This window comes from Pteropus medius, unplaced genomic scaffold (genome assembly GCF_902729225.1).
Source record: "Pteropus medius unplaced genomic scaffold, Ma_sr-lr_union100, whole genome shotgun sequence".
NCBI lineage: Eukaryota > Metazoa > Chordata > Mammalia > Chiroptera > Pteropodidae > Pteropus > Pteropus medius.
In genome coordinates, this window is record NW_024341526.1 from 1 (window position 1) to 24,382 (window position 24,382).

Sequence of the window (24,382 nt, forward strand, 5' to 3'; positions counted from 1 at the left end):
CTGGAAGAGATGTGATCTTCTCCTTGGCAGCTCGTGGAGGCCCTTTGTTTTCCAGTTGTCTTAAAAGTTAGCTTATGATGGCATCAAGCCCTGTGCGAACTCCCAGGCATAGTCCCCAGGGCTGGAGTGCAGCATCCCCCTCCAGGAAAAAGGGTGTGGGGACCCAGGAACTGCAGAATTTGCAAAGACTCCAGCAAAGAACTGTTGTATTATTCTTTCCATAGCTGGAGATCTACCGAGATGAGTACTTCTTTGCAATCTATATCTCCCAATCATTGGCAACCTTGAAGGCCTTGGTCCCCAGAGTCAGTGTGAGTTTGGTGACCTCTCTCATTGGCTCTATTATTTTAGTCCAGTAGACTGCCACTTAGAAATTGCCTAAAATCCTGTATACTCATACTGAGGTTCAAATTGCACCACAACTCTGCAAAATGTGTTATTTCCTATATGGCTGCCACCACCACCAAAAAAGCTGGAATCATCTGTCACTTCTTCAATTAAGCCTGATTCATATCTGGGATGATACATATTCTGGGAATTTGAGGCTGATCTTGCCCTTACAAAAGTGGCAGAAAAACCAGTGCTTGGCGGTAGCAGTCCAAGAGCTCACCTCTGCTGCCTCTGCCACCGCTTCCTCGGTATGGACATCTGTCTTTCAGGAGTCGGCATTCATCACGGGAGTCGTCCCGGCATAGAGAGGCAGGAGATCACAGCAGAAATAGAGCAGACAGTGACCACAAGGGCATCATCCAACACCAAAGAGGCACAGGGCAGAATAAATTATTTTTAAGATCCATATGTCTTCAAACGATAAATGGGATTTTCCAAATATTCTTGGTTTAAATCTGGGAAATACTTTGTGAGACTGGGAAAATGGACAAAGAGAGAAAATATCTATACATCAGAGCAGAAAGCATGATAAACAATTACTTAAATTTGTATAGAGAAGGTGGACAACTAAATGGAAATTCCAGCAAATAAATAAAGGAGGCATATTCTATTTCCACAATTTTCTGGTTCCAAGGCTTTAGCTCTCCAAACACAGAAAGTTCTTCAGCCCCAGAACAGTTGTCCCTTTTCTAGCTGCAATCCCACAGAATCTTTTCAGAGCCCCCTTTATGTCTTTGTTCCTGAGACTGTAGATGAAGGGGTTCAGCATGGGTGTGACCACAGCATACGTCACCGAAGCCACTGCACCTGAATGCGAGATTTGGGTAGCAGCAGAGCTGAGGTACACTCCTACACCTGTACAATAAAATAAGAAGACAATAGAGAGGTGAGAAACACAGGTAGAAAATGCTTTATACTTCCCCTGAGTTGATGACATTCCACGAATGCAGGAAACAATCTTAGAGTAAGAGTAAAGGATCCCAGAAAAAGGAACACCAGCCAGCAGCATAGCTGACAAATACATCTCCAGGTTATTAAGAAAAGTGTCAGAACAGGCAAGTTGGATCATCTGATTGAGTTCACAGAAAATGTGGGGGATTTTCAAGACTGTACAGAAAGATAGTTGCAACATCATCAAGCTTTGTAACAATGAATACAGGGCACTCATGATCCAGGACACCAGAAGCAGCAGTCCACAGAGCCGGCGGTTCATGATGACTGTGTAGTGCAGGGGGTGACAGATGGCCACAAAGCGGTCATAGGCCATCACAGTCAGAAGGAAGTCGTCCAACGATCCAAAGAGTATAAAAAAGTATATCTGTGTGATGCAGCCTTTATAGGTTATGACTTGGCTCTGTGTTTGTATGTTCACCAGCATCTTTGGGATAGTTGTGGAGGTGAAACTGATGTCCCCCAAGGACAGGTTGGAGAGGAAGAAGTACATGGGCGTGTGGAGGTGGGAGTCTGAGCTGACGGACAGGATGATGAGCAGGTTTCCAAACACGGCGATCAGGTACATGGAGAGGAAGAGCCCAAATATGAGAGGCTGCCGTTCTGGTTCATCTGAAAATCCCAGGAGAAGAAATTCTATAATTTGTGTACCATTCCCTTGTTCCATGTGGTGGAGGTGATGACTGAAAATGAAAAAAAATAAGATGATTAATTTTTATACATGAGTAATACTAACATGTGAAATGCTACAATTTATATTTTAACCATAAGATGTATATATGACATGTATATGGTTTTGTAGAAATTTGATCTCCTTTAAGTAAGGTCATGTGACATATCTAATTACAAATTACTGCCATCCTCTTAGCAATTTGCCAAATAAATCATTTTTATATTGGTTTCATGAGAAATTCTTTTACACACTGAGGAAGTCCTGACCATTTTCTAGACAAGGAGCACAGGGTGCTGAAAAACAGAAGTCTCTATAATCCAAAGATGGAGAAGGAATATAAGAAAGTGAAAAATCATACACGATGTTAGATGGTGCCTGTGCTTTGAAGTAAAAGAAAGTATGTGTACAAGTTCGTAGATGTGCGTGTCATTTTCAATGGAATTGAGAAAGACTTGAAACAAGGTGCTACTTGAGCAGAGACCTTAAGGGAGATGCAGAAAAGACAGGAAGATTTGGGGAAGGGTGTAGCCTGCGTGGGAAAGAGCAAGTGCAAAGGTCCTGAGTTCGGCACTTGCCTCAAGTAAACATGCTCAAAAGGAAGCCGTGTGGTGAGGGGAATGAGAAAGAAGGAGATGATAGGGATGCTGTCAGAGAGTGGAGGAATGACATGGCCTGTCTGCTACAGATGAAACTTCAAGACCCTTCGAGACCCAGGGATCACTCAATTACATATTGTTCCTTAAACTTTATTATCTTTGCAAGGGATCCTGTGAGAAGTGATGTCTTCTTTATTTCCATCTTTTGATTGACATTCTGGATCTGTATTTTAAAGAACACATTTCAGAGAATATGAGCTAGGTACCCCTGCCCTGAGAAGTCAAGAAATGCTCAGCTACACGAAAAACACACACTCACACCCACCTCCTGGGTCATGTTAATACTAGCTTATACTCACCCCCAGACACAATAATGATGAAAGAAGTAATACAAGGCAAGATAATATCAGATTATCCCCCTACAGATTATAGAATATGTTCCAAAGTCCATTGATAAGCCCTCAAATCGACATGTAAAACTGGGACTCCATTGTCATATAACTATTTTCTGCCCTTATTTTAAAATTAGTTAAATAAGAAGAGATTAAATAATGAAAGATAGAGGAGAGAGAGACAGAGAGACAGAGAAGAGACAGAGACAGAGACAGAGACAGATCTAATAATCTCGATGGTCCCTGAGAGAGTGTGATGAGGAGAAACATCTTTAATTGGTAACATGCCAACCGCAGTTGTTTTGCCTTATGCACAGAATTATCAATAAGGTAGCAAATAACTATTTATTCAAAACAGAAAACAGAAATTTCTTTATGTGTCAAGATATCTCACAGATCAAACATATTACTAGAAAATTTGCAAAGAATAAACCTACAATTTACAAAAGGAAATATACAATGTATAGAAAAAAAGCAGAGATTTTTACAGCTGAAATGAGACATTAGTAAATAACAATAAGTACAAAGTCTTGGAAATTTGAAAACTCGGTTTTGTTTCTGAGATCTACCACCGCTTAGTTTTTTCAATGACAGACAGCTGAACATTCTAAATGCTATATACTAAACCAAATAGTATAGAAAGTGATATCAATTTAGAACGATGTCAAGTTTGAACAATATATGTTACAAACTTAGCAAAGTTAATCATCTATTGTCTGTTGGCAAATAAATGATGACCACTGTGATGAGACGAGACAGATTATTTTTTTCTGCATCTTATGTCTCCATTACTTCTCCACCTCTAGGACCTCAATTGCACAGCCATATTTTATTGTCACCTCTCCCATCTTCTAAGGGCTGGAAACCCTCTAGACAGAAATCACATTGACCCACGAAGATCTCTTTATATTGAAAACTGTTCAGAAGACTCCCGAATTAAACTCCATGCCAGTGATTCCTCAATGAAGAGAGAAGTCAAATTTTGTAGATTCAAACACAAGGCTCATGTCTTGTGACCTTTTCACCCCTTTCACCCACAGAGAGCCCTGTCCGTGCTCACACTAATCTCCCAAACGTTGAACATGACTCCCAGCTTCTCCTGGCACCACAGCTACAAAGCTCAGAGCCTTTACACTTATGCTTCCTTCTGCTTGCAGTCTCCCCACGAGACATTTTGGAACTTTCAAACCCTCTCCATCCTCCAAATACCAAGTCCTCTTTCAGATTGCCTGCATCTTCTCCTTCATGAGTCTTTTCTTTTTCTGAACATTATCACAGGAAAAATACTTTCTCATCAAGTTACTTGCATATTAGGATATCCATGGTATAATTTTATTTATTTCTCTGTCTTTTCTCCCTGCTACACAGTGAGTGCAGTGAGGCATGTAGCATGTTAAACAAATCACCACCTTCCCACCAGACTTAGCTGAGTTGAAAACAGTAGCTGAATAAATAATCACTCCACAGAGGGATGAGAGAACATTCTCAGAGAAATTGCTGATGATGAGAGAAGGAAGAGAAGGAGGCAACACTGATGTAGTTGTAGGGGCCGTGCCAGTGGAATGTTTTCTACATTCTATATCAGGACGCAGTAGAGTAACAGTTTATAGTTTGCAAGAATTAACTAGAATAGAATCAAAAAGCCATAAGAGAAAATATGAGAGTGCATGATATATAGAATACATACTTAATCGTATCATGATTCTCTTTGTCGATCCCATATGTGTGTATGTGTGTGTGTGCGTGTGTGTGTGTGCATGGTGTGTGTGTGCATTGCTGTGTTCGTGTGCAGGCATGCTGGATCACAACATAAAAAGAATGTCTTATTTTGGGAGAAAACAAAAACCTCCTGATCCACTGTAATAAATATAAGAATAGTTTTGAAAGACCACTTCTTGTCAATGAGGGAAAAGCAACAAGAATGAAGAACTCACAAAGAGTCAGGTGCGGAGAAAAGAGGCAACCGGCGTGGGTGCTGCAGTTCTCTAAGGCTCAAGGGACATCACACTGACAGGACCTTTACTGCCCCACTGGCCTCATCAGGGCATCCACCTCAGCCCTGATCTAATTGTTATTCCTGTGCTTATTCCACGTTTACATAACCAAACTTGTATTTATATGGCATAGTACTGGATGAGCCTGGCCACTCTCTCACTTTTCTTTCTGGAATTCTTTCCTTTGATATTTTGGGGTATGAGTTTGACCTCTTTTGAACAATTCTGATGGGTACACTAGTCCCGGTTCTTTTCCATATCCAATATGAAAAGTTCTCCCCAGACATATTCTATAAAATCCTCCTTATTCTACAACTCTTGATACCCTTTCTTCATACATTTATTCCCTAAGGAAATGATGTATAGTGCACTCATTTCACTACACTGGGCCTTCTCCTTTGTAATGTGAGATCCAATGAGTAAAGACCTCCCTTATTTTCCCTGTGTGCTTTTATAATATGTGCATTAATATACAACAAATGTTGAGAGATGGGGAAATATGACCAAGTTAAAATAGTAGATTTTAATAACTGTATTAAGTCAACTCAATTAATATGTAAGACCAATTCTAAAAGAAAAGATAAAACACAATAAGTTAATCACATTGATATGGGTATCTAATTCCAGATAATTAGGAAAGACCTGCATAGAAAAATATAAAAATATACTTTTGACAAGTTGTGAGGAAGAAGTACCTACTGTTATAATTTCTACCTATATAAACGTAAGTAGATTCAGATATCCTTAGGAAAGGATAGATGTGATCATTAATGAATGAAAAAGAATGCTGCTCTAATGGTGAGTGAGGACATATAAGTTTTTATGTGTAAAAATAGCGAGGGGGGACACAATATGACAGACTGTTAGAATTAAATAAAAAATTATAATTGTCATACATTCCAACAAATTCATCTCTCTATATATGATGGAATTCAATGTCAAACAGCAAGGTTGATAGAAAAAACCTCCAAATTAACATATTAAATAAATTAATTAGTCTACCTAGCAAACAAACATCGCCATCTCTAGGCTCTGCGTGAGGCTAGTTGGGCTCTTAGAAGACCACAGGTAGAAGTTCTCAGGTTCCATCCTCTCTGACCCTTCCCTGAAGTACCTGCTGGTCTATTGGACTCATCTGAATGGTGTCTCTGAAAGGGAGGACTCCGTGTGGAAGTCTGAATGCCTCCCTGGATGATCGACGAGGGAGACTGAAGCTCTGTCCCCAGACAAGGCAGCAGAACAAAGTAAAGCATTGATCTCACTCGGACTTAGGAATCCAAAATAATAAATACGTGTTGTAAAGCCCAGACTTGTACGCACAGAGGTGATCATTTCTGCTTCATTTATTTGCTCATTAGGCACTGTTTCCAATGTTACTCCCACCACTGAGCCCCGATTTCCCTGTGGGACACTGGTCTGGAGGGACTGGAAATTTTTCCTGTTGATTCTCTGTTCCCAAGAGTCCAGGTGAGAAGTCAAGTGAATCCTGTTTTCATACTCCTCCATGATTCTCCTACTTGCAAGAAGTCTCACCTCCCAGATCCTCATCTCAACCCTGCATTAAAGTTCTCTCAAAATTCCAGACTGAGGATAATGTCTGTGTTAGGTCCCAGGGTCTTCAAAGTATTTCCCTCTTTGTCAATAGGGAAACTCTGTGACTTTCATGTAAATGTTGGACACTACACACCTTGGTTTCATGACACTTTACCAAATTAATGAAGAATATTATGCTTATATCAGAAGTTAAGAGCTGTCCTTAGTCCCACTTTATGAAAGATTTGATAATTTAAAAAATATATATTTACATACTTTTATGTCATATTATCTGAGCTTTTACCTTCAGGTTTTGTCAAATTTCAATTTTGTAAAGGTCCATCCTATGGGGTTTTTCTATTATGAACTCTATCCCACATTGCAGAAATGGGACTTCAAAAAGTTTAGTGATCTGCCCGAAGTTATAATCAGAGTAAGGAATAGGCGCTGATTGGAATCTGTCAGGATGCTTTCAGTTTTTAATCTCTGAGCCAGTGGTTTCCAGCCAGAGATGATGTTGCTCCTGGGTTATTAGGCAATGTCTGAAGGGAGGCTCTAAAAACCTACAACATCCATCACAAATAATTATGTCACATTTTGAAGGTGAGATAAGCTAGTCTGGACTAGCATTTCTCCAACTTCAGTGTGCATATGACTCATGCAGGATTGTAGTTCAAGTGCCGATACTAATTCAGCAGGTCTTGTTGGGCCCAGGGACTCTGCATTTCTCACAAGCTCCAGGAAGATGCTGATGCTGCAGATACTGGTCTGAGGGCACTGCGAGTAGCAAAGCTGAGGTCCTGTGATCGTGTAAGGGGCACCTAGTTGTACGACATCTGTACCCAAAATTGTGTTTAAATTAAATTTTGGTTGAAATGTGTACAGTCATGCACCATCAAACAAAGGGGATAAATTCTGAGAAATGCAGGGTAGGTTAGGTAGCATAGAGCACACTTACACAAACCTAGATGGTTAGCCTACCACACACCTAGGCTATGTGGTATAGTCTACTGCTCTGTAGGGGAAGAAAAATGTTTCTTTCTACCCTTTGAGTTCTTTGCTGACACATCCTTGTAACCAAGGCCAGTTTAATACAAGAAAACCGATAAAGTTTAATAACATGTATACATGGGAGAGATCCAGGAAAACTGGGTAACTCCCCAGAGTGGCCTGAGCTACCATGTTAACTATCGTCTTTAGCTAAAAATAGAAGGTGCTAAGGTTGGGTGAGTCAGTTATAGGAGGTTATCAGGAAAAAAAAACAGTAAATGAGGTAAGGCTGTTATGGAGACATAAGGCATTGTCTTCTTCGTTGATGAGTTTCTAGAGAAAAAGACACCCCCATTTACCTGGTACAGCCAGAGAGACACCCTTACAATTGGAGATTTTCCTTACTGTGTAAATGTTCCTTACAAAGTATAACTTGTACTTGGATTTCAGAGCTTCTCCCATGTCTGTTATTTCTTAAAAGTAACCAGCATCAAATAATCTTTATGGCAAACTGACATATTTTGGGGTGACAAATTCTGTTGCCTTATACTTCCTAGATTACAGACCTATATAACATGTTATTATACTATAAACTGTAGGAAATCGTATCGGGATGACTATTTGTTTAGTAATGCTTCATATTCTGATGTTACCATGACTATGAAGACTTAGCCAATAAGAATTTTTCAGGAACATTATAATCTGTGATTATATTTATTTTTTGGTATTATTATTGTTTTAATTAATTAACTAGTTATTTATTCTTTTCTGGTGACGTTGGTTAATGAAATCCAATAAGTTTCAACTGTATACTTTAACAGTAAGGCATATATATGTTTACACTGTGTTCACAACCCATAGTTAGATATCTTTCGGTCACCACATGTTTGACTCACTTTACCCCATGTATCTCCTCCCTCTCTCGTATCTATTATCCAAGACCATGAGTCTCTGTTTCTTTGTCCTGTTTGTCGTTTTTAGGTTTCTATTCCACATATAAATGATATCATGTGATTTTCAACTTCTTCTGTCTGGCTTATTTCACTTAGCATGATTATCTCGAGTTCCAGCCATGTTGTCTCAAATGGCAGTATTTCATCTCTTCTTATGGCTGATAATATTCCATTGCATATGTGTACCACGGCTTCTTTAGCCAATCATCTATTGTAGGACACTTCGGTTGCATCCATGTCCTGTCCAGTGTGAATAATGCTGCTATGAACATTGGTGAGCAAAAATCATTTTGGATATGGATTTCCAAGTCTTTGGAGTAAATACCCAAGAGGGATTGCTGGATCATATGGCAGATCGATTCTTAGTTTTTTGAGGCATCTCCATTCTGTTTTCCAAAGTGCTTGTACCAATTTGGAGTCCCACCAGCAGTATATGAGAGTTCCTTTTTCTCCACATCCTCTCTAGCATTTGTTAGTACTTGTCGTCTTGATGATACCCATTCTAACAGGTATGAGATGGTATCTCACTGTGGTTTTGATGTGCATTTCCCTAATAACTAACGGTGTTGAGAATCTTTTCAAATATTTGTTGGCCATTTGTATGTCCTCTAGGCAGAAGTGTCTGTTCAGGTTCTCTGTCCATTTTTTGATTGGATCGTTTGTTTTCTTGTTGTTATTGAGTTGTATGAGTTCTTCGTATATTTTGGATATTAGACCATTATCGGAGGTGTCGATCGCAAATATGTTTTCCCATTCAGATGGTTGTCTCTTTACCTAGTTGATGGTTTCTTTTTCTGAGCAGAAGCTTTTTAGTTTGATGTAGTCCCATTCATTTATTTTTGCTTTTACTTCCATTGCCTTTGAGGTCACATTCATAAAATCCACTTTAAGTCCAAGGTCCTTGAGTTTAGATCCTATGTTTTCTTCTATGCATTTTATTGTTTGAGGTCTTATACTCAGGTCCTTAATCCATTTTGAGTTAATTTTGGTGTGTAGTAATAGAAAACAGCTTAGTTTCATTCTTCTGGAGGTGGCTTTTCAGTTTTCCCAGAACTATATATTGAAGAGGCTTTCCTTTCTCCACTGTATGTCTTTGGCTTTTTTGTTGAAAATCATTTGCCCATATAAATATGGGTTTCCTTCTGGACTCTGGATTCTGTTCTGTTGGACCGTATGTCTGTTTTTCTTGCCAATAGCATGCCGTTTTGATTATTGTCGTTTTGTAGTGTAATTTGAAGTCAGGCAGAGTGATGCCTCCAGTCTCGTTCTATTTTCTCAGAATGACTTTGGCAGTTTGAGGTAATTTCTGCTTCCATACAAATCTGATTTATTTTTTTCTATTTCTTTAAAAATGTCAATGAAATTTTGAAGGTGATTGCATTCAATTTCTATAATGCTTTAGGTCATATGGTCACTTAAACTATGTTGATGCTTCCAATCTATGAACATGGAATATCTTTCCACTGCTTTGTATCTTTTTTGATTTCTTTTAATAAGGTCTCATAGTTTTTATTATATAAGTCCTTCACATGTTTTATTAAATTTATTCCTAAGTATTTTATTCTTTTCGTTGCAATTGCAAAAGAAATTATTTTTCTACTTCTTTTTCTGACCTTTCGTTATTAGAGTATAGAAACACTATGGATTTTTGAATGTTGATTTTGTATACAGAGATTTTACTGTATTTGCTTATTGTTTCTAGTAGTGTTCTATGGAGTCTTTAGGGTTTTCTATATAGAGAATCATGTCATCCGCAACTAGTGACAGTATGACTTCTTCGGTTTCTATTTGGATGCCTTTTATATCTTTCTCTTGCCTGATTGCACTTGTTCGGACCTCCAATGTTATGTTGAGTAACAGTGGCGATAGTGGTCAGCTTTGCCTTGTTCCTAATCTTAGAGGGAAGGTTTTTAGCTTTCCAACATTCGGTATACTTTTGCCTGAAGGTTTCTCATATATTTATGTTGACTGAGTGTTCGTTATATATAAACTTTATTATGTTAAAGTACTTTCCTTCTATACAATTTAGTTAAGTGTTTTGACCATAAATGTGTGCTGTATCTTGTTGAAGGCTTTTTCTGCCTTTTGATATGATCATAGGATTCTTATTTGTTAATTTGTTCATGTGGTGTATCACATTAGTGGACTTGCATATGAAGAAACATCCCTGTTCCTGTTAAATGAAGCCCACTTGATTGTGGCGTATAATCTTTTTAATATGTTGCTATATTCAGTTCTCTGTGTCTTTCTTATTTAGGATTTTTGCTTCTGTGTTCATGAGAGATATTGGTGTGCAGTTTTCTTTATTTTGTGTTATCTTTACCAGGTTTTGGTATCAGAATAATATTGGCCTCATAAAATGCGTTGGGCAGTATTGCCTCCTCTTTGATTTCTTGGCAGAGTTTGAGGAGCATAGGTATTAAATCTTCTTTGAATGTTTGGTAGAATTAACTGGGGAAGCCATCTGGCCCTGGACTTTTACTTTTTGGTAGGTTTTTGACGATTGTTTCAATTTCCATACTGCTGATTGATCTTTTTAGATTTTCCAGTTCTTCTTGATTCAGTCTAGGAAGTTTATATTTATCTAAGTACCGGTCCATTTCTTCTAGGGTATTAAATTTGGTGTTATATACTTTTCATAGTATTCTTGTATGATCCTTCGTATTTCTGCAATATCTATCATAATTTCACTTTTCCATCCCGATTTTGTTCATTTGTGTCCTTTCTCTTTTTCCTTTAGTGACTCTAGCCAGGCGTTTGTCGATTTCATTTACTTTCTAAAAGAAGCAGCTCTTTTGTGCAATTATTTTTTCTATCATTTTCTGTTTGTTTTCAATTTCTTTCATTTCTGCTCTAATTTTGATGATATATTTCCTTCTGCTGACTTCAGGCTTCATTTGTTCTACTTTTTCTAGTTTTTTAAGATAAAGCATTAGGTTGTTTATTTGTGCTCTTTCTTATTTTTGGAGATAGGCCTGTAATGATAGAAATGTTCTCTTATGACCACCTTTGCTGTGTCCCCAAACTTTCGATATGTTGTACTATCATTATCATTTGTTTCTATGTATCTCTTGATCTCTCTTTTTATTTCTTCTCTGACCCAGTCATTCTTCAGTAGCATGTTGTTTAATCTCCATGTGTTTGTGGTTCTTCTTATTTCTTTCTGCAGTTGATCTCTAATTTCAAAGCATTATGATCAGAAAATATGTTTGATATGATTCCAACCTTCTTATATTTGTTGAGGCTGTCTCTGTGTCCCAGTATGTGGTTGATTCTTGAGAATGATCCCTGTGCACTAAAGAAGAATGTATGCGCAACTTTTTGGGGGATGGAAGGCTCTGTAAATGTCAATTAAGTCCAGTAGGACTAATGTGTCATTTAAGGATGTTATTCCCTTATTGATTTTCTGTTTGGATGATATCTGTCCATATCCGACAGTGGGGTATTTAAGTCCACTACTATGATAGGGATTTGGTCTGTTTCTCCCTTTAGTTCGGTTAGTAATCGCTTTACATATTTCGGGGCTCCCTGATTAAGAACATAGATAACGTAGATATTAATAATGTTATGTGTTCTTAGTGCATAATTCCTTTTATCATTATGATGTGTCATCACAGTATCTTTCTTTACGTTTTATATTTTGAAGCGTTTTTTGTCTGATATTAGTACTGCTACTCTCGCTTTTCTCTGAATGCTATTTGCTTGAAATATCATTTTCCATCCTTTCATTTTGAGTCTTCATTTGTCTTTGCAGCTGAGATAGCATATGGTTGAGTTTTATTTTTGATCCATTCTGCAACTCCGTGCTTTTTATTGGTGAGTTCGTTCCATTACATTTAGGGTGATTATTAAATACGAGGTCTTCTTATAGCCATTTTATCTTTTGCTTTCTGCTAGCTCAGTGTTTCATTGCTTCTGTTTTCTTTATTTTGGTTGGTTTTTGTGAGTTTTCCCTTTGGTCCTTCTTGTTTTATATTATATACTTTGGTTCTGAATCTTTGGTGTGTGGTTACTATTATGAATATGTAAAGGATAGTTATATATATATAACTATATATAACTATATATAAAAATAGTTATATATATAGTTATATATATATAGTTATATATATAGTTATATATAGTTATATATATAGTTATATATATAGTTATATATATAGTTATATATATATAGTTATATATATAACTATATATATATAACTATACAGTTGTGAATTTTCTTCTGCTTGCGCCTTATCTCTATTCCCCTTTGTGTATCTGGATTTTAATCTCCCTCCTTTTCAGTCATTGTTATCTCAATTTTTCCTATGTATGCTGAATGTTCATTACTATCTCGTTATAATGCACTTTTTATTATTTAAGCTACAATGCCCTGTTCTTAGTAAGGGTGCATTCCTCTGCTCTTATGTGCCTGATAGCCACTTACCTCCTAATTATGTATTTTGTTTTGTTATTTTGTTTTAGGTGAGTTGACCCCTTTCAGTATTTCCTATAGTGCAGGCCTCATAGTGGAGAATTCTCTCAATTTTTGTATGTCTGGAAAAGTCTTATTTTCTTCTTCATATCTAAAGGAGGGCTTAGCTGGATACATTATTCTAGGCTGCTAGTTCTTTTCACTTAATAGCTTTAATTTTTGGTTCCATTCCTTCCTGGCTTGTAATGTTGTGCTGAGAAGTCTGATGATAATCGAATGGGTTTTCCTTTATAAGTTACCGTTTTTTTCTCCGTGGCTGCCTTGAGAATTCTGACTTTGTCATTGATTTTTGATAATTTTAATACAATGTGTCTTGGTGAAGGCCTTTTTGGGTTGAGATAATTGGGTGTTCTCTTGACTTCTTGAAATCCAAGTTCCAGCTCATTCCTTAGATTTGAGAAATTCTCAACTATTTATCTGAAAATGCTTTCTAATCTCTATTCCTTTTCCTTGCCTTCTTATGTTTCCTCTCCTGATGTTATCAGCTAGTTCTTGAATTTCTCCTTCATTATTTTTCATTCTTCGGTTTCTCTCTTCTTCCTTCTGATTTATTTCTAGATTCGTCTTCGATATCACTGATTCTTCCCTCCATTTGGTCGACTCAATTTCCCAAGCTTGGTATTTCATTTTCAACTCTTGCAGTGTTTTGTTTTTTTTTGCTTTACCTCCAGAAGACCTATTCTGTTCTTCTTGTGGATTTCAATGTCCTTGCTCTGCTCCTCTAACTGTTTTTTTTTTTTTTAAATTTTCCGACATCTTTGATATGTCTCGTACTGGAACTCACTGAGTTTTTTCAGAAATAGCATCTCGAATTCTCTGTCATTTAAGTTGCATATTCGATGTCTGTACGCTTATTTTCTGGAGAATTTTCTCTCTTTCTGAGATTCCTTGTCGCCTTGGTTGTTCATGGTGTTTGATGGACTATTTCTCCACCTGGGCATTAACGGAAGTAATCTGTTGTTTTTGCAGAAAGAAGATTGATTTTATAAAGGTGTCTCTTTAGACTGTTGCAAAGAAGGCACATTTTTTTTCTTTTGGTTTTCAGTAGGTGGCTTCTAAGCCTCTTGGATCCCTGCTTTATATAAAGCCTTTAAAATGCCTTTTAAAAACATTTTCTTGTAGACATTTAATCAGTCTAGTTTAATTCCCTGTCAGGGTCAGGGTACCCTCACTTTAATTCCCTGTCAGGGTCAGTGACAGTCTCGGCAGCATTTGCTCAGATTCCCCTAGAGCTCCGCCATGATCAGTCTTGGATGATATAGAGGAGGAGTTCTCTGGAACGGGGTTTGGTGACTGGGGCTCAGCCTTGATTTTGCAACCATGTCTGGTAATATTTAACTGTTGTTTCTCTGCAGTCCTGATTCTCTGCTTTCTGCCCTGATATTTGGACCTTTCTGCAAGCCGGTCGCCACAAACTCACAGCTTTCCCAGGCAGGGCTGTTCAGGGAGGTTGCCTCACCTTCACTGCTCCCCCTACCCCTACAGGGAGCTCTGGAGGCTACGAGAGGCAGCTTCTTTGTTTCTCCCAGTCCGCCGTCTGACACAGGGGTTCTGACCTGTGGTAGCTTTTATGCGCAGATCCCATACCCAGATCCCATACCCAGATGTGCTGGTGTGCTGTTTGGGTGTTTCTTTGTCGAGCTTTAGAAGTTCAGCTTATTATTGTTTCAAGGGAAGAGATCTAGGGATGTCTCTCACTCCACCATGTTTCTGCAAAGTCTCTGGAAAGGTCTTAATTTCTCCTTCATATTTAAAGGAGAGTTAAGCTGGGTACATTATTAGGCTGGTAGTTGCTTTCACTTAATAGTTTAAATATTTGATTCCATTCATTTCTAGCTTGTAAGGTCTGCGCTGAGAAGTCCGAGGATAATGTAATGGGTTTTCCTTTATGGGTTACCGTTTTCTTCTTCCTGGCTGCCCTGAGAATTCTGTCTTTGTCATTGATTTTTGATAATTTTAATACAATGTGTCTTGGTGAAGGCCTTTTTGGCTTGAGATAATTGGATGTTCTTTTGACTTCTTGAATTCCATGCTCCAGCTCATTCCTTACATTTAGGAAATTCTCATCCACTATTAGTCTGAAATTGCTATCTAGTTTCTACTCCTTTTCCTCACCTTTGTTAATGCCCATTATTCTTATGTTTCCTCTCCTGATGGGATCAGCTAGTACTTGAATTTCTCTTTCATTATTTTTCATTCTTTGGTTTGTCTCTTCTTCCTTCTAATTTATTTCTAGATCTCTGTCTTCGATATCACTGATCTTTTCCTCCATTTGGTCGACCTCATTTCCCAAGCTTCTATTTCATGTTTTCAACTCTTGCAGTGTGTTTTTCATCTCCCAGAGATTTATTCAGTTTTATTGGAGGGTTTCCAATGTCCTTGCTCTGTTCATCTAGTTGTTTTTTCAATTCCTGAAATTGCTGATATGATACAACTCCACTGGAAAAGATAGCTGGAAGCTTACTCCTGATCTCTCCTGGACCCTGTCTCATGTACCTCTTCCCTTTGCTGATTGCAATCTGTACGCTTTCACTGTGATGAACTGTAGCGTGAATCTAACAGCTTTGCTGAGTTCCGTGAGTCCTCATTAAACCTGAGGTTGTTCTTAGGGAGCCTGACTACACCAGGGGAGTGACTGCCCAAGGTCATGGAGCTAACAAGTGGTGGGGCTTGGATCCAAGTCCAGGTCAGTAAGAATAGTTAAGAAAGTGGGGGAAGGAGTGGAGGGAGATGTGGCTGACACTTAAGGGGTGTAGTAACATTTGACAGAGGTACAGGATACATAAATAAAGGAATATGTCTACCAAATATTTACTGAGCAAATGTGATGTGCCAAGTGCTGGTCCAGGCACTGATGAGGGTCACTATGACATCTTAGAGTGGGAAGATGTAAGCCAAAGATAAAGAGATACACACAAGCCAAAGATAAAAAGATACACACAAGATGATTTCAGGCATGTAACGTGCTGAATATATATAACAATCTTTTTTATACTCATAATGGTACCTACACATCAAAGATTCAGAACTGAAGTATATAACATAAAACAAGAAGAACCAGAGACAAAACCCACAAAAGCCAAACAAAATAAAGAAAACAGAAACACAAGGACAAGGAAGCAATGGAAACACTGAGCTACCAGAAAGCAAAAGTTAAAGTGGCTGTAAGAACACCTCATATTTTAATAATCACCGTAAATGTAAATGAACTGAACTCACCAATAGAAAGGTACAGAGTTGCAGAATGGATCAAAAAACAAAACCCAACCATATTCTGCCTCCAGGAGACACATCTCAGCTCCAAAGACAAATACAGCCTCAGAGTCAAAGGGTAGAAAATGATATTTCAAGCAAATGGCATTCAGAGAAAAGTGAGAGTAGTGGTACTAATATCAGATGAAATAGACTTCAAAATAAAAAAGGTAAAGAAAGATACTGAGGGACACTTTATAATGATAAAGAGAATCATGCACAAGGAAGACGAAACCCTTATTAATAGCTATGCTCCCAATCAGGAGGCCCTAAAATATGTGAAGCAATTACTAACAAACTAAAGAGAGAAACAGAACAAAACACTGTCGTAGTAGGGAACCTAAATACCTGACTCTTAGATATGGACAGATGATACAAACAGGATAGTAATAAGGAAATAACATCCTTAAATAACACATTAGACCAACTAGACATAATTTACATTTACAGACCCTTCTATCCCCAAAGACCTGCTTTTACATTCTTCTCTACTGCACATGGAACATTCACAAGGATTGATCACATACTGGGAGACAGAGATAGCCTCAACAAATATAAGAGGGTTGAAATCATATTCTCTGATCATAGTGCTTTGAAACTAGAGATCAACTATAGAAGGAAATCAGGAAGAAACACAAAAACATGGAGATTAAACAAATGCAACTGAAGAATACCTGGGTCAGAGAAGAAATAGAAAGAGAGATCAAGAGATATATAAAAACAAATGATAATGATAGTACAACATATCAAAACTTTTGGGACAAGCAAAAACGGTTATAAGAAGAAAGTTCATATCGTTACAGGCCTATATCTAAAAACAAGTGTCCATATAAACAACCTAATGGTTCATCTTAAAAAACTAGAAAAGGAAGAACAAATGAAGCCTAAGTCAGCAGAAGGAAAGAAATTATCAAAATTAGAGCAGAAACAAATGAAATTGAAAACAAAAGAGAAACGATAGAAAAAATAAATACAACGAGAAACTGGTTCTTTGAGAAGTTTAATTAAATTGACAAACCACGGGCTAGACTCACTAAAGAAAAAAGAAAAAGGGCACAAATAAACAAAATCAGGAATGAAACACGGGAAATTACAACTGACATCTCAGAAATACAAAGGATCATGCAAGAATATGATGAAAAAAAATATATGATAACAAATTGAATAACCTAGGAGAAATGGAACAGTACTTAGAAAAATTCAATCTTCCGAGACTGACACAAGAAGTTCTGGAAAATCTAAATACACTGATCAGCAGCATAAAAATGGAAGGAATCATCAAAAACCTACCCAAAAAGTAAAAGTCCAGGACCAGATGGCTTCACCAGTGAATTCTACCAAACATTCAAGAAGTTTTAATACCTCTTCTCCTAAAACTCTTCCAAAAAATCAAAGAAGAGGCCATACTTCTCAACTCATTTTATGAGGCCAATATTACCCTGATACCAAAACCTGGTAAAGATAACACAGAAAAAGAAAACTGCAGACCAATATCTCTCATGAATACAGATGCAAAAATCCTACATGAGATACTAGGGAACCGAAGACAGCAACATATCAAAAGATTATACACCACGATCAAGTGGGCTTCATCTCAGGGGCACAGGGATGGTTTAATAGACGCAAATCGATGAAGGTGATACACCATGTAAACAATTTAAAAAATAAGAATCATATGATCATATCAATAAATGCAGAAAAAGCCTTCAAAAGATACAGCATCCATTTATGATCATGTATGAAATATCATTTGGTAGAAAGCTAAGTGTTTTACATGGATATTAAAACAGTGACATTAAGTTATGGAAAATTATATTTTGTAAAGTCATTTTATTTTTGTAAACTAGAAGATTATACTGCATAAATAAACTGTCATAAATAGGTACAAGACAGGGGTGCATTACATCCTCACAAAACATCATGGATGAGCTGGAGATACACAATGTAGAGACTCCCAGCTGATATGGACCATGAGTATCTGAGCAGAGATCAGAACAAATCCCGTCATATAATCATACTCAATATAAATGATATCATTTAGGTCAGCTTGTTACACAGCATTAGCTATCGATACAATAAAAAGAATTGAATGAGGACACTTATAATTACTGGCTATTTTTAAATTATGGGCATATGTTCTGATATTTGGACATAGCATTTATAATCATTCTGTTATTTAAGTTTATTTTGGATAACTGGTTTAACAATCGATTCTGTTAAGGGTCACGTTTACGTAACCAGGAGAAGTTGGAAAGATGTGCATTTTAGCAGAAACTCTGAAGAAATCCTAAGACAGGGCAGGAATCCAAGTTCTCCTGTGAATCACACTGTGATCATGAATTTGGAAGAATTTCCTGCATATGAGGAGCTATGAAAGGGATAATAGTGACATTGTTCCCTCACTATGCAGTTAGTCATATGACAAAATAGGAAAAGTGGAGATATTTTGTTTAGACTGTAGAGGAGTCATATTTGTAAGCAGCGCTGAAATTTTGGAGGACAAACAGGAAGGTAATTTAGTAATGAAATGTAAATACACCAACCATTCTTCACCTCAGTGAAAACAAACCCTCACACGTGGAATCCATCTTCAATACTTCAGGAGTTGATTACAGCATGGAAAAGAAATCTTTGCATAGTAATCAACTGAGTAAAGCTTCCTCATGTACAAAGTCAATTCTTTCTAAAGAGCATATTACGTGAATCTATTTATCAAATTTGCGACTCTACCTGGAGATATATATTTGATAATCAATTTTATTCCTGGGTACTATGGCAGACTTTGTGGACACTGAATTCAATAAGAGAATAAAAGCAGAAGTCCAGTTAAAACCAGCAGAATGTTAAAGTCCATATTATCATTAAGAGCAGTTAAGGGAGTGAAATAGGATAGAAGAGACCCCAAAGGAAAACTGGTTCACTTTTTCTGTGTAAAACATCACGTAAATGAACATAGTCAACAAGTGTAGTTTGCTATATTTGAGTTATACAACTCATGAAGACTCTTTAGTAACACAAATTCTAAAGATGATGTGGCTATTTGAGAAGAAATTATTTTATTTTGATTTTTTAGGGCTCTGGTTTCACTGTACTTACTATAAAATGCACTAATGATAGAATGGAGGATGCACAAAGATGTGAAAGCATCCATCACAGGGTAACTTGACAGATAGCAGGACTCTAGCTGGGCTTTAAGGAACTGATTCTATTCTGGCTGGGGGTAAACGCACATAATTAAGTTTCACAGTTATAAAATTATCACCCTGAATTGAGGAATCAGAGGCATTTTGTTGTAGACATAATTCCATCTACAGATGCTAAATTATATTTAGAAAAGAAAAACACTCACTACATTAATAATATGGGTTGGGTTTCTTATATGTTTCCTAAATCCACCTACTATTTTTTTTCTTTTGATACAATTTATAGCTGTGATGAGAAAAGTACCACAGCTCTGACTCAGACATGGTCTTTAGCTTCAGAAAGTCCATCAGTCCTGTAGTTGTCTGTCACTGCTAAATCTGTTGCTTGCAGAGGCCTCAGAACTCTGGGTTTGCCAAGTAGCATGCTCACCATTTAAGCTCTGCCCGCATATAGAACATGTATCATGCAGTTCTACCCATGGGACAATACAACTGCTCTGAAAGATGTGGCTGCAGGGTAACTGTCGACTTCCTCTTCAGCTGTGTAATCTTCCTTGCATACCGAACACTCTAAACACATATCGACTTGCTCCTGAGTTACTGTCACTGTTGGAAGAGATGTGATCTTCTCCTTGGCAGCTCGTGGAGGCCCTTTGTTTTCCAGTTGTCTTAAAAGTTAGCTTATGATGGCATCAAGCCCTGTGCGAACTCCCAGGCATAGTCCCCAGGGCTGGAGTGCAGCATCCTCCTCCAGGGAAAAGGGTGTGTGGACCCAGGAACTGCAGAATTTGCAAAGACTCCAGCAAAGAACTGTTGTATTATTCTTTCTATAGCTGGAGATCTACCGGGATGAGTAGCTCTTTGCAATCTATATCTCCCAATCATTGGCAACCTTGAAGGCCTTGGTCCTCAGAGTCAGTGTGAGTTTGGTGACCTCTCTCATTGGCTCTATTATTTTAGTCCAGTAGATTGCTACTTAGAAATTGCCTAAAATCCTGTATAATCATACTGAGGTTCGAATTGCACCGGAACTCTGCAAAATGTGTTATTTCCTATATGGCTGCCACCACCACCACCAAAAAAGCTGGAATCATCTGTCACTTCTTCAATTAAGCCTGATTCATATCTGGGATGATACATATTCTGGGAATTTGAGGCTGATCTTGCCCTTACAAAAGTGGCAGAAAAACCAGTGCTTGGCGGTAGCAGTCCAAGAGCTCACCTCTGCTGCCTCTGCCAGCGCTTCCTCAGTGTGCACATCTGTCTTTCAGGAGCCGGCATCCATCACAGGAGTCGTCCCGACATAGAGAGGCAGGAGATCACAGAAGAAATAGAGCAGACAGTGACCACAAGGCCATCTTCCAACACCAAAGAGGCACAGGGCAGAAGAAATTATTTTTAAGATCCATATGTCTTCAAACGATAAATGGGATTTTCCAATTATTCTTGGTTTAAATCTGGGAAATACTTTGTGAGACTGGGAAAAAGGACAAAGAGAGAAAATATCTATACATCAGAGCAGAAAGCATGATAAACAATGACTTACATTTGTATAGAGAAGGTGGAAAACTAAATGGAAATTCCAGCAAATAAATAAAGGAGGCATATTCTGTTTTCACAATTTTCTGGTTCAAAGGCTTTTAGCTCTCCAAACACAGAAAGTTCTTCAGCCCCAGAACAGTTGTAACTTTTCTAGCTGCCATCCCACAGAATCTTTTCAGAGCCCCCTTTATGTCTTTGTTCCTGAGACTGTAGATGAAGGGGTTCAGCATGGGTGTGACCACAGCATACGTCACCGAAGCTACGGCACCTGAATGCGAGATTTGTGTAGCAGCAGAGCTGAGGTACACTCCTACACCTGTACAATAAAATAAGAAGACAATAGAGAGGTGAGAAACACAGGTAGAAAATGCTTTATACTTCCCCTGAGCTGATGACATTCCACGTATGCAAGAAACAATCTTAGAGTAAGAGTAAAGGATGCCAGCAAAAGGAACACCAAACAGCAGCACAGCTGCCAAATATATCACCAGGTTATTAAGAAAGGTGTCAGAACAGGCAAGTTGGATCATCTGATTGAGTTCACAGAAAATGTGGGGGATTTTCAAGACTGTACAGAAAGATAGTCGCAACATCATCAAGCTTTGTAACAAGGAATACAGGGCACTCATGATCCAGGACACCAGAAGCAGCAGTCCACAGAGTCGGGGGTTCATGATGACTGTGTAGTGCAGGGGGTGACAGATGGCCACAAAGCGGTCATAAGCCATCACAGTCAAAAGGAAGTCATCCAACATTCCAAAGAGTATAAAAAAGTATATCTGTGTGATGCAGCCTTTATAGGTTATGACTTGGCTCTGTGTTTGGATGTTCACCAGCATCTTTGGGATAGTGGTGGAGGTGAAACAGATGTCCACCAAGGACAGATTGGAGAGGAAGAAGTACATGGGCGTGTGGAGGTGGGAGTCTGAGCTGACGGCCAGCATGATGAGCAGGTTTCCAAACACGGCGATCAGGTACATGGAGAGGAAGAGCCCAAATATGAGAGGCTGCCATTCTGGTTCATCTGAAACTCCCAGGAGAAGAAATTCTAAAATTTGTGTACCATTCCCTTGTTCCATGTGGTGGAGGTGATGACTGGAAATGAAAAAAAATAAGATGATTAATTTTTATACATGAGTATTACTAATATGAGAAATTCTACAATTTATATTTTAACCATAAGATGTATATATGACATGTATATGGTTTTGTAGAGATTTGATCTCCTTTAAGTAAGGTCATGTGACATCTCTAATTACAAATTACTGCCATCCCCTTAGCAATTTGCCAAATAAATCATTTTTATATTGGTTTAATGAGAAATTCTTTAAGACACTGAGGAAGTCCTGACCATTTTCTAGACAAGGAGCACAGGGTGCTGAAAAACAGAAGTCCCTATAATCCAAAGATGGAGAAGGAATATAAGAAAGTGAAAAATCATACACGATGTTAGATGGTGCCTGTGCTTTGAAGAAAAAGAAAGTATGTGTACAAGTTCGTAGATATGTGTGTCATTTTCAATGGAATTGAGAAAGACTTGAAACAAGGTGCTACTTGAGCAGAGACCTTAAGGGAGATGCAGAAAAGACAGGAAGATTTTGGGGAAGGGTGTAGCTTGCGTGGGAAAGAGCCAGTGCAAAGGTCCTGAGTTTGGCACTTGCCTCAAGTAAACATGCTCAAAAGGAAGCCGTGTGGTGAGGGGAATGAGAAAGAAGGAGATGATAGGGATGCTGTCAGAGAGTGGAGGAATGACATGGCCTGTCTGCTTCAGATGAAACTTCAAGACCCTTCAAGACCCAGGGATTACTCAATTACATATTGTTCCTTAAACTATATTATCTTTGCAAGGGATCCTGTGAGGAGTGATGTCTTCTTTATTTCCAACTTTTGATTGACATTCTGGATCTGTATTTTAAAGAACACATTTCAGAGAATATGAGCTAGGTACCCCTGCCCTGAGAAGTGAAGAAATGCTCAGGTACACGATAAACACACACTCACACCCACCTCCTGGGTCATGTTAATACTAGCTTATACTCACCCCCAGACAGAATAATGATGAAAGAAGTAATACAAGGCAAGATAATATCAGATTATCCCCCTACTGATTATAGAATAAGTTCCGAAGTCCATTGATAAGCCCTCAAATCGACATGTAAAACTGGGACTCCATTGTCATATAACTATTTTCTGCCCTTATTTTAAAATTAGTTAAATAAGAAGAGATTAAATAATGAAAGATAGAGGAGAGAGAGACAGAGAGACAGAGAGACAGAGCAGAGACAGAGACAGAGACAGAGACGGAGACAGAGACAGAGACAGAGACAGATCTAATAATCTCGATGGTCCCTGAGAGAGTGTGATGAGGAGAAAGCATCCTTAGTTGGTAACATGCCAACCGCAGTTGTTTTGCCTTATGCCCAGAATTATCAATAAGGTAGCAAATAACTATTTATTCAAAACAGAAAACAGAAATTTCTTTATGTGTCAAGATATCTCACAGATCAAACATATTACTAGAAAATTTGCAAAGAATAAACCTACAATTTACAAAAGGAAATATACAATATATAGAAAAAAAGCAGAGATTTTTACAGCTGAAATGAGACATTAGTAAATAACATTAAGTGCAAAGTCTTGGAAATTTGAAAACTCGGTTTTGTTTCTGAGATCTACCACCGCTTAGTTTTTTCAATGAGAGACAGCTGAACATTCTAAATGCTAAATCCTAAACCAAATAGTATAGAAAGTGATATCAATTTAGAAAGATGTCAGGTTTGAACAATATATGTAACAAACTTAGCAAAGTTAATCATCTGTTGTCTGTTGGCAAATAAATGATGACCACTGTGATGAGACGAGACAGATTATTTTTTTCTGCATCTTATGTCTCCATTACTTCTCCACCTCTAGGACCTCAATTGCACAGCCATATTTTATTGTCACCTCTCCCATCTTCTAAGGGCTGGACACCCTCTAGACAGAAATCACATTGACCCACGAAGATCTCTTTATATTGAAAACTGTTCAGAAGACTCCCGAATTAAACTCCATCCCAGTGATTCCTCAATGAAGAGAGAAGTCAAATTTTGTAGCTTCAAACACAAGGCTCATGTCTTGTGACCTTTTCACCCCTTTCACCCACACAGAGCCCTGCCCGTGCTCACACTAATCTCCCAAACGTTGAAGATGACTCCCAGCTTCTCCTGGCACCACAGCTACAAAGCTCAGAGCCTTTACACTCATACTTCCTTCTGCTTGCAGTCTCCCCACCAGACATTTTGGAACTTTCCAAACCCTCTCCATCCTCCAAATACCAATCCTCTTCAGATTGCTTGCATCTTCTCCTTCATGAGTCCTTTCTTTTTCTGAACATTATCACAGGAAAAATACTTTCTCATCAAGTTACTTACATATTAGGATACCCATGGTATAATTTTTATTTATTTCTCTGTCTTTTCTCCCTGCTACACAGTGAGTGCAGTGAGGCGTGTAGCAT

At 38.1% G+C, this 24,382-nt stretch overlaps 2 protein-coding genes and 2 pseudogenes across 2 annotated transcripts; all 4 read right to left on the minus strand.

Annotated features, from left to right (window-relative positions):
* Positions 1-4: 4 nt before the first annotated feature.
* On the minus strand, positions 5-797 carry LOC120593049 (E3 ubiquitin-protein ligase RNF115-like; annotated as a pseudogene).
* A 230-nt stretch (positions 798-1,027) lies between these two features.
* Positions 1,028-1,840, minus strand: LOC120593031 (olfactory receptor 1571-like; the record flags this gene model as incomplete). The annotated part of the gene is made up of 1 exon (XM_039850855.1): positions 1,028-1,840. A coding segment is annotated over one exon (813 nt), but the record flags the coding sequence as incomplete, so codon positions are not given.
* Positions 1,841-19,676: 17,836 nt separating this feature from the next.
* Positions 19,677-20,947, minus strand: LOC120593041 (E3 ubiquitin-protein ligase RNF115-like; annotated as a pseudogene).
* Positions 20,948-20,981: 34 nt separating this feature from the next.
* LOC120593045 (olfactory receptor-like protein OLF4) lies at positions 20,982-21,962 on the minus strand. The gene has a single exon (XM_039850879.1). It carries the CDS (start codon positions 21,960-21,962, stop codon positions 20,982-20,984), a length of 981 nt encoding a protein of 326 aa, XP_039706813.1.
* Between the last annotated feature and the right edge of the window lie 2,420 nt (positions 21,963-24,382).

Bases quoted from the DNA above. Each gene is read 5' to 3' on its own strand.
- LOC120593045 (XM_039850879.1), bottom strand. From the start codon at position 21,962: ATGGAACAAGGGAATGGTACACAAATTTTAGAATTTCTTCTCCTGGGA.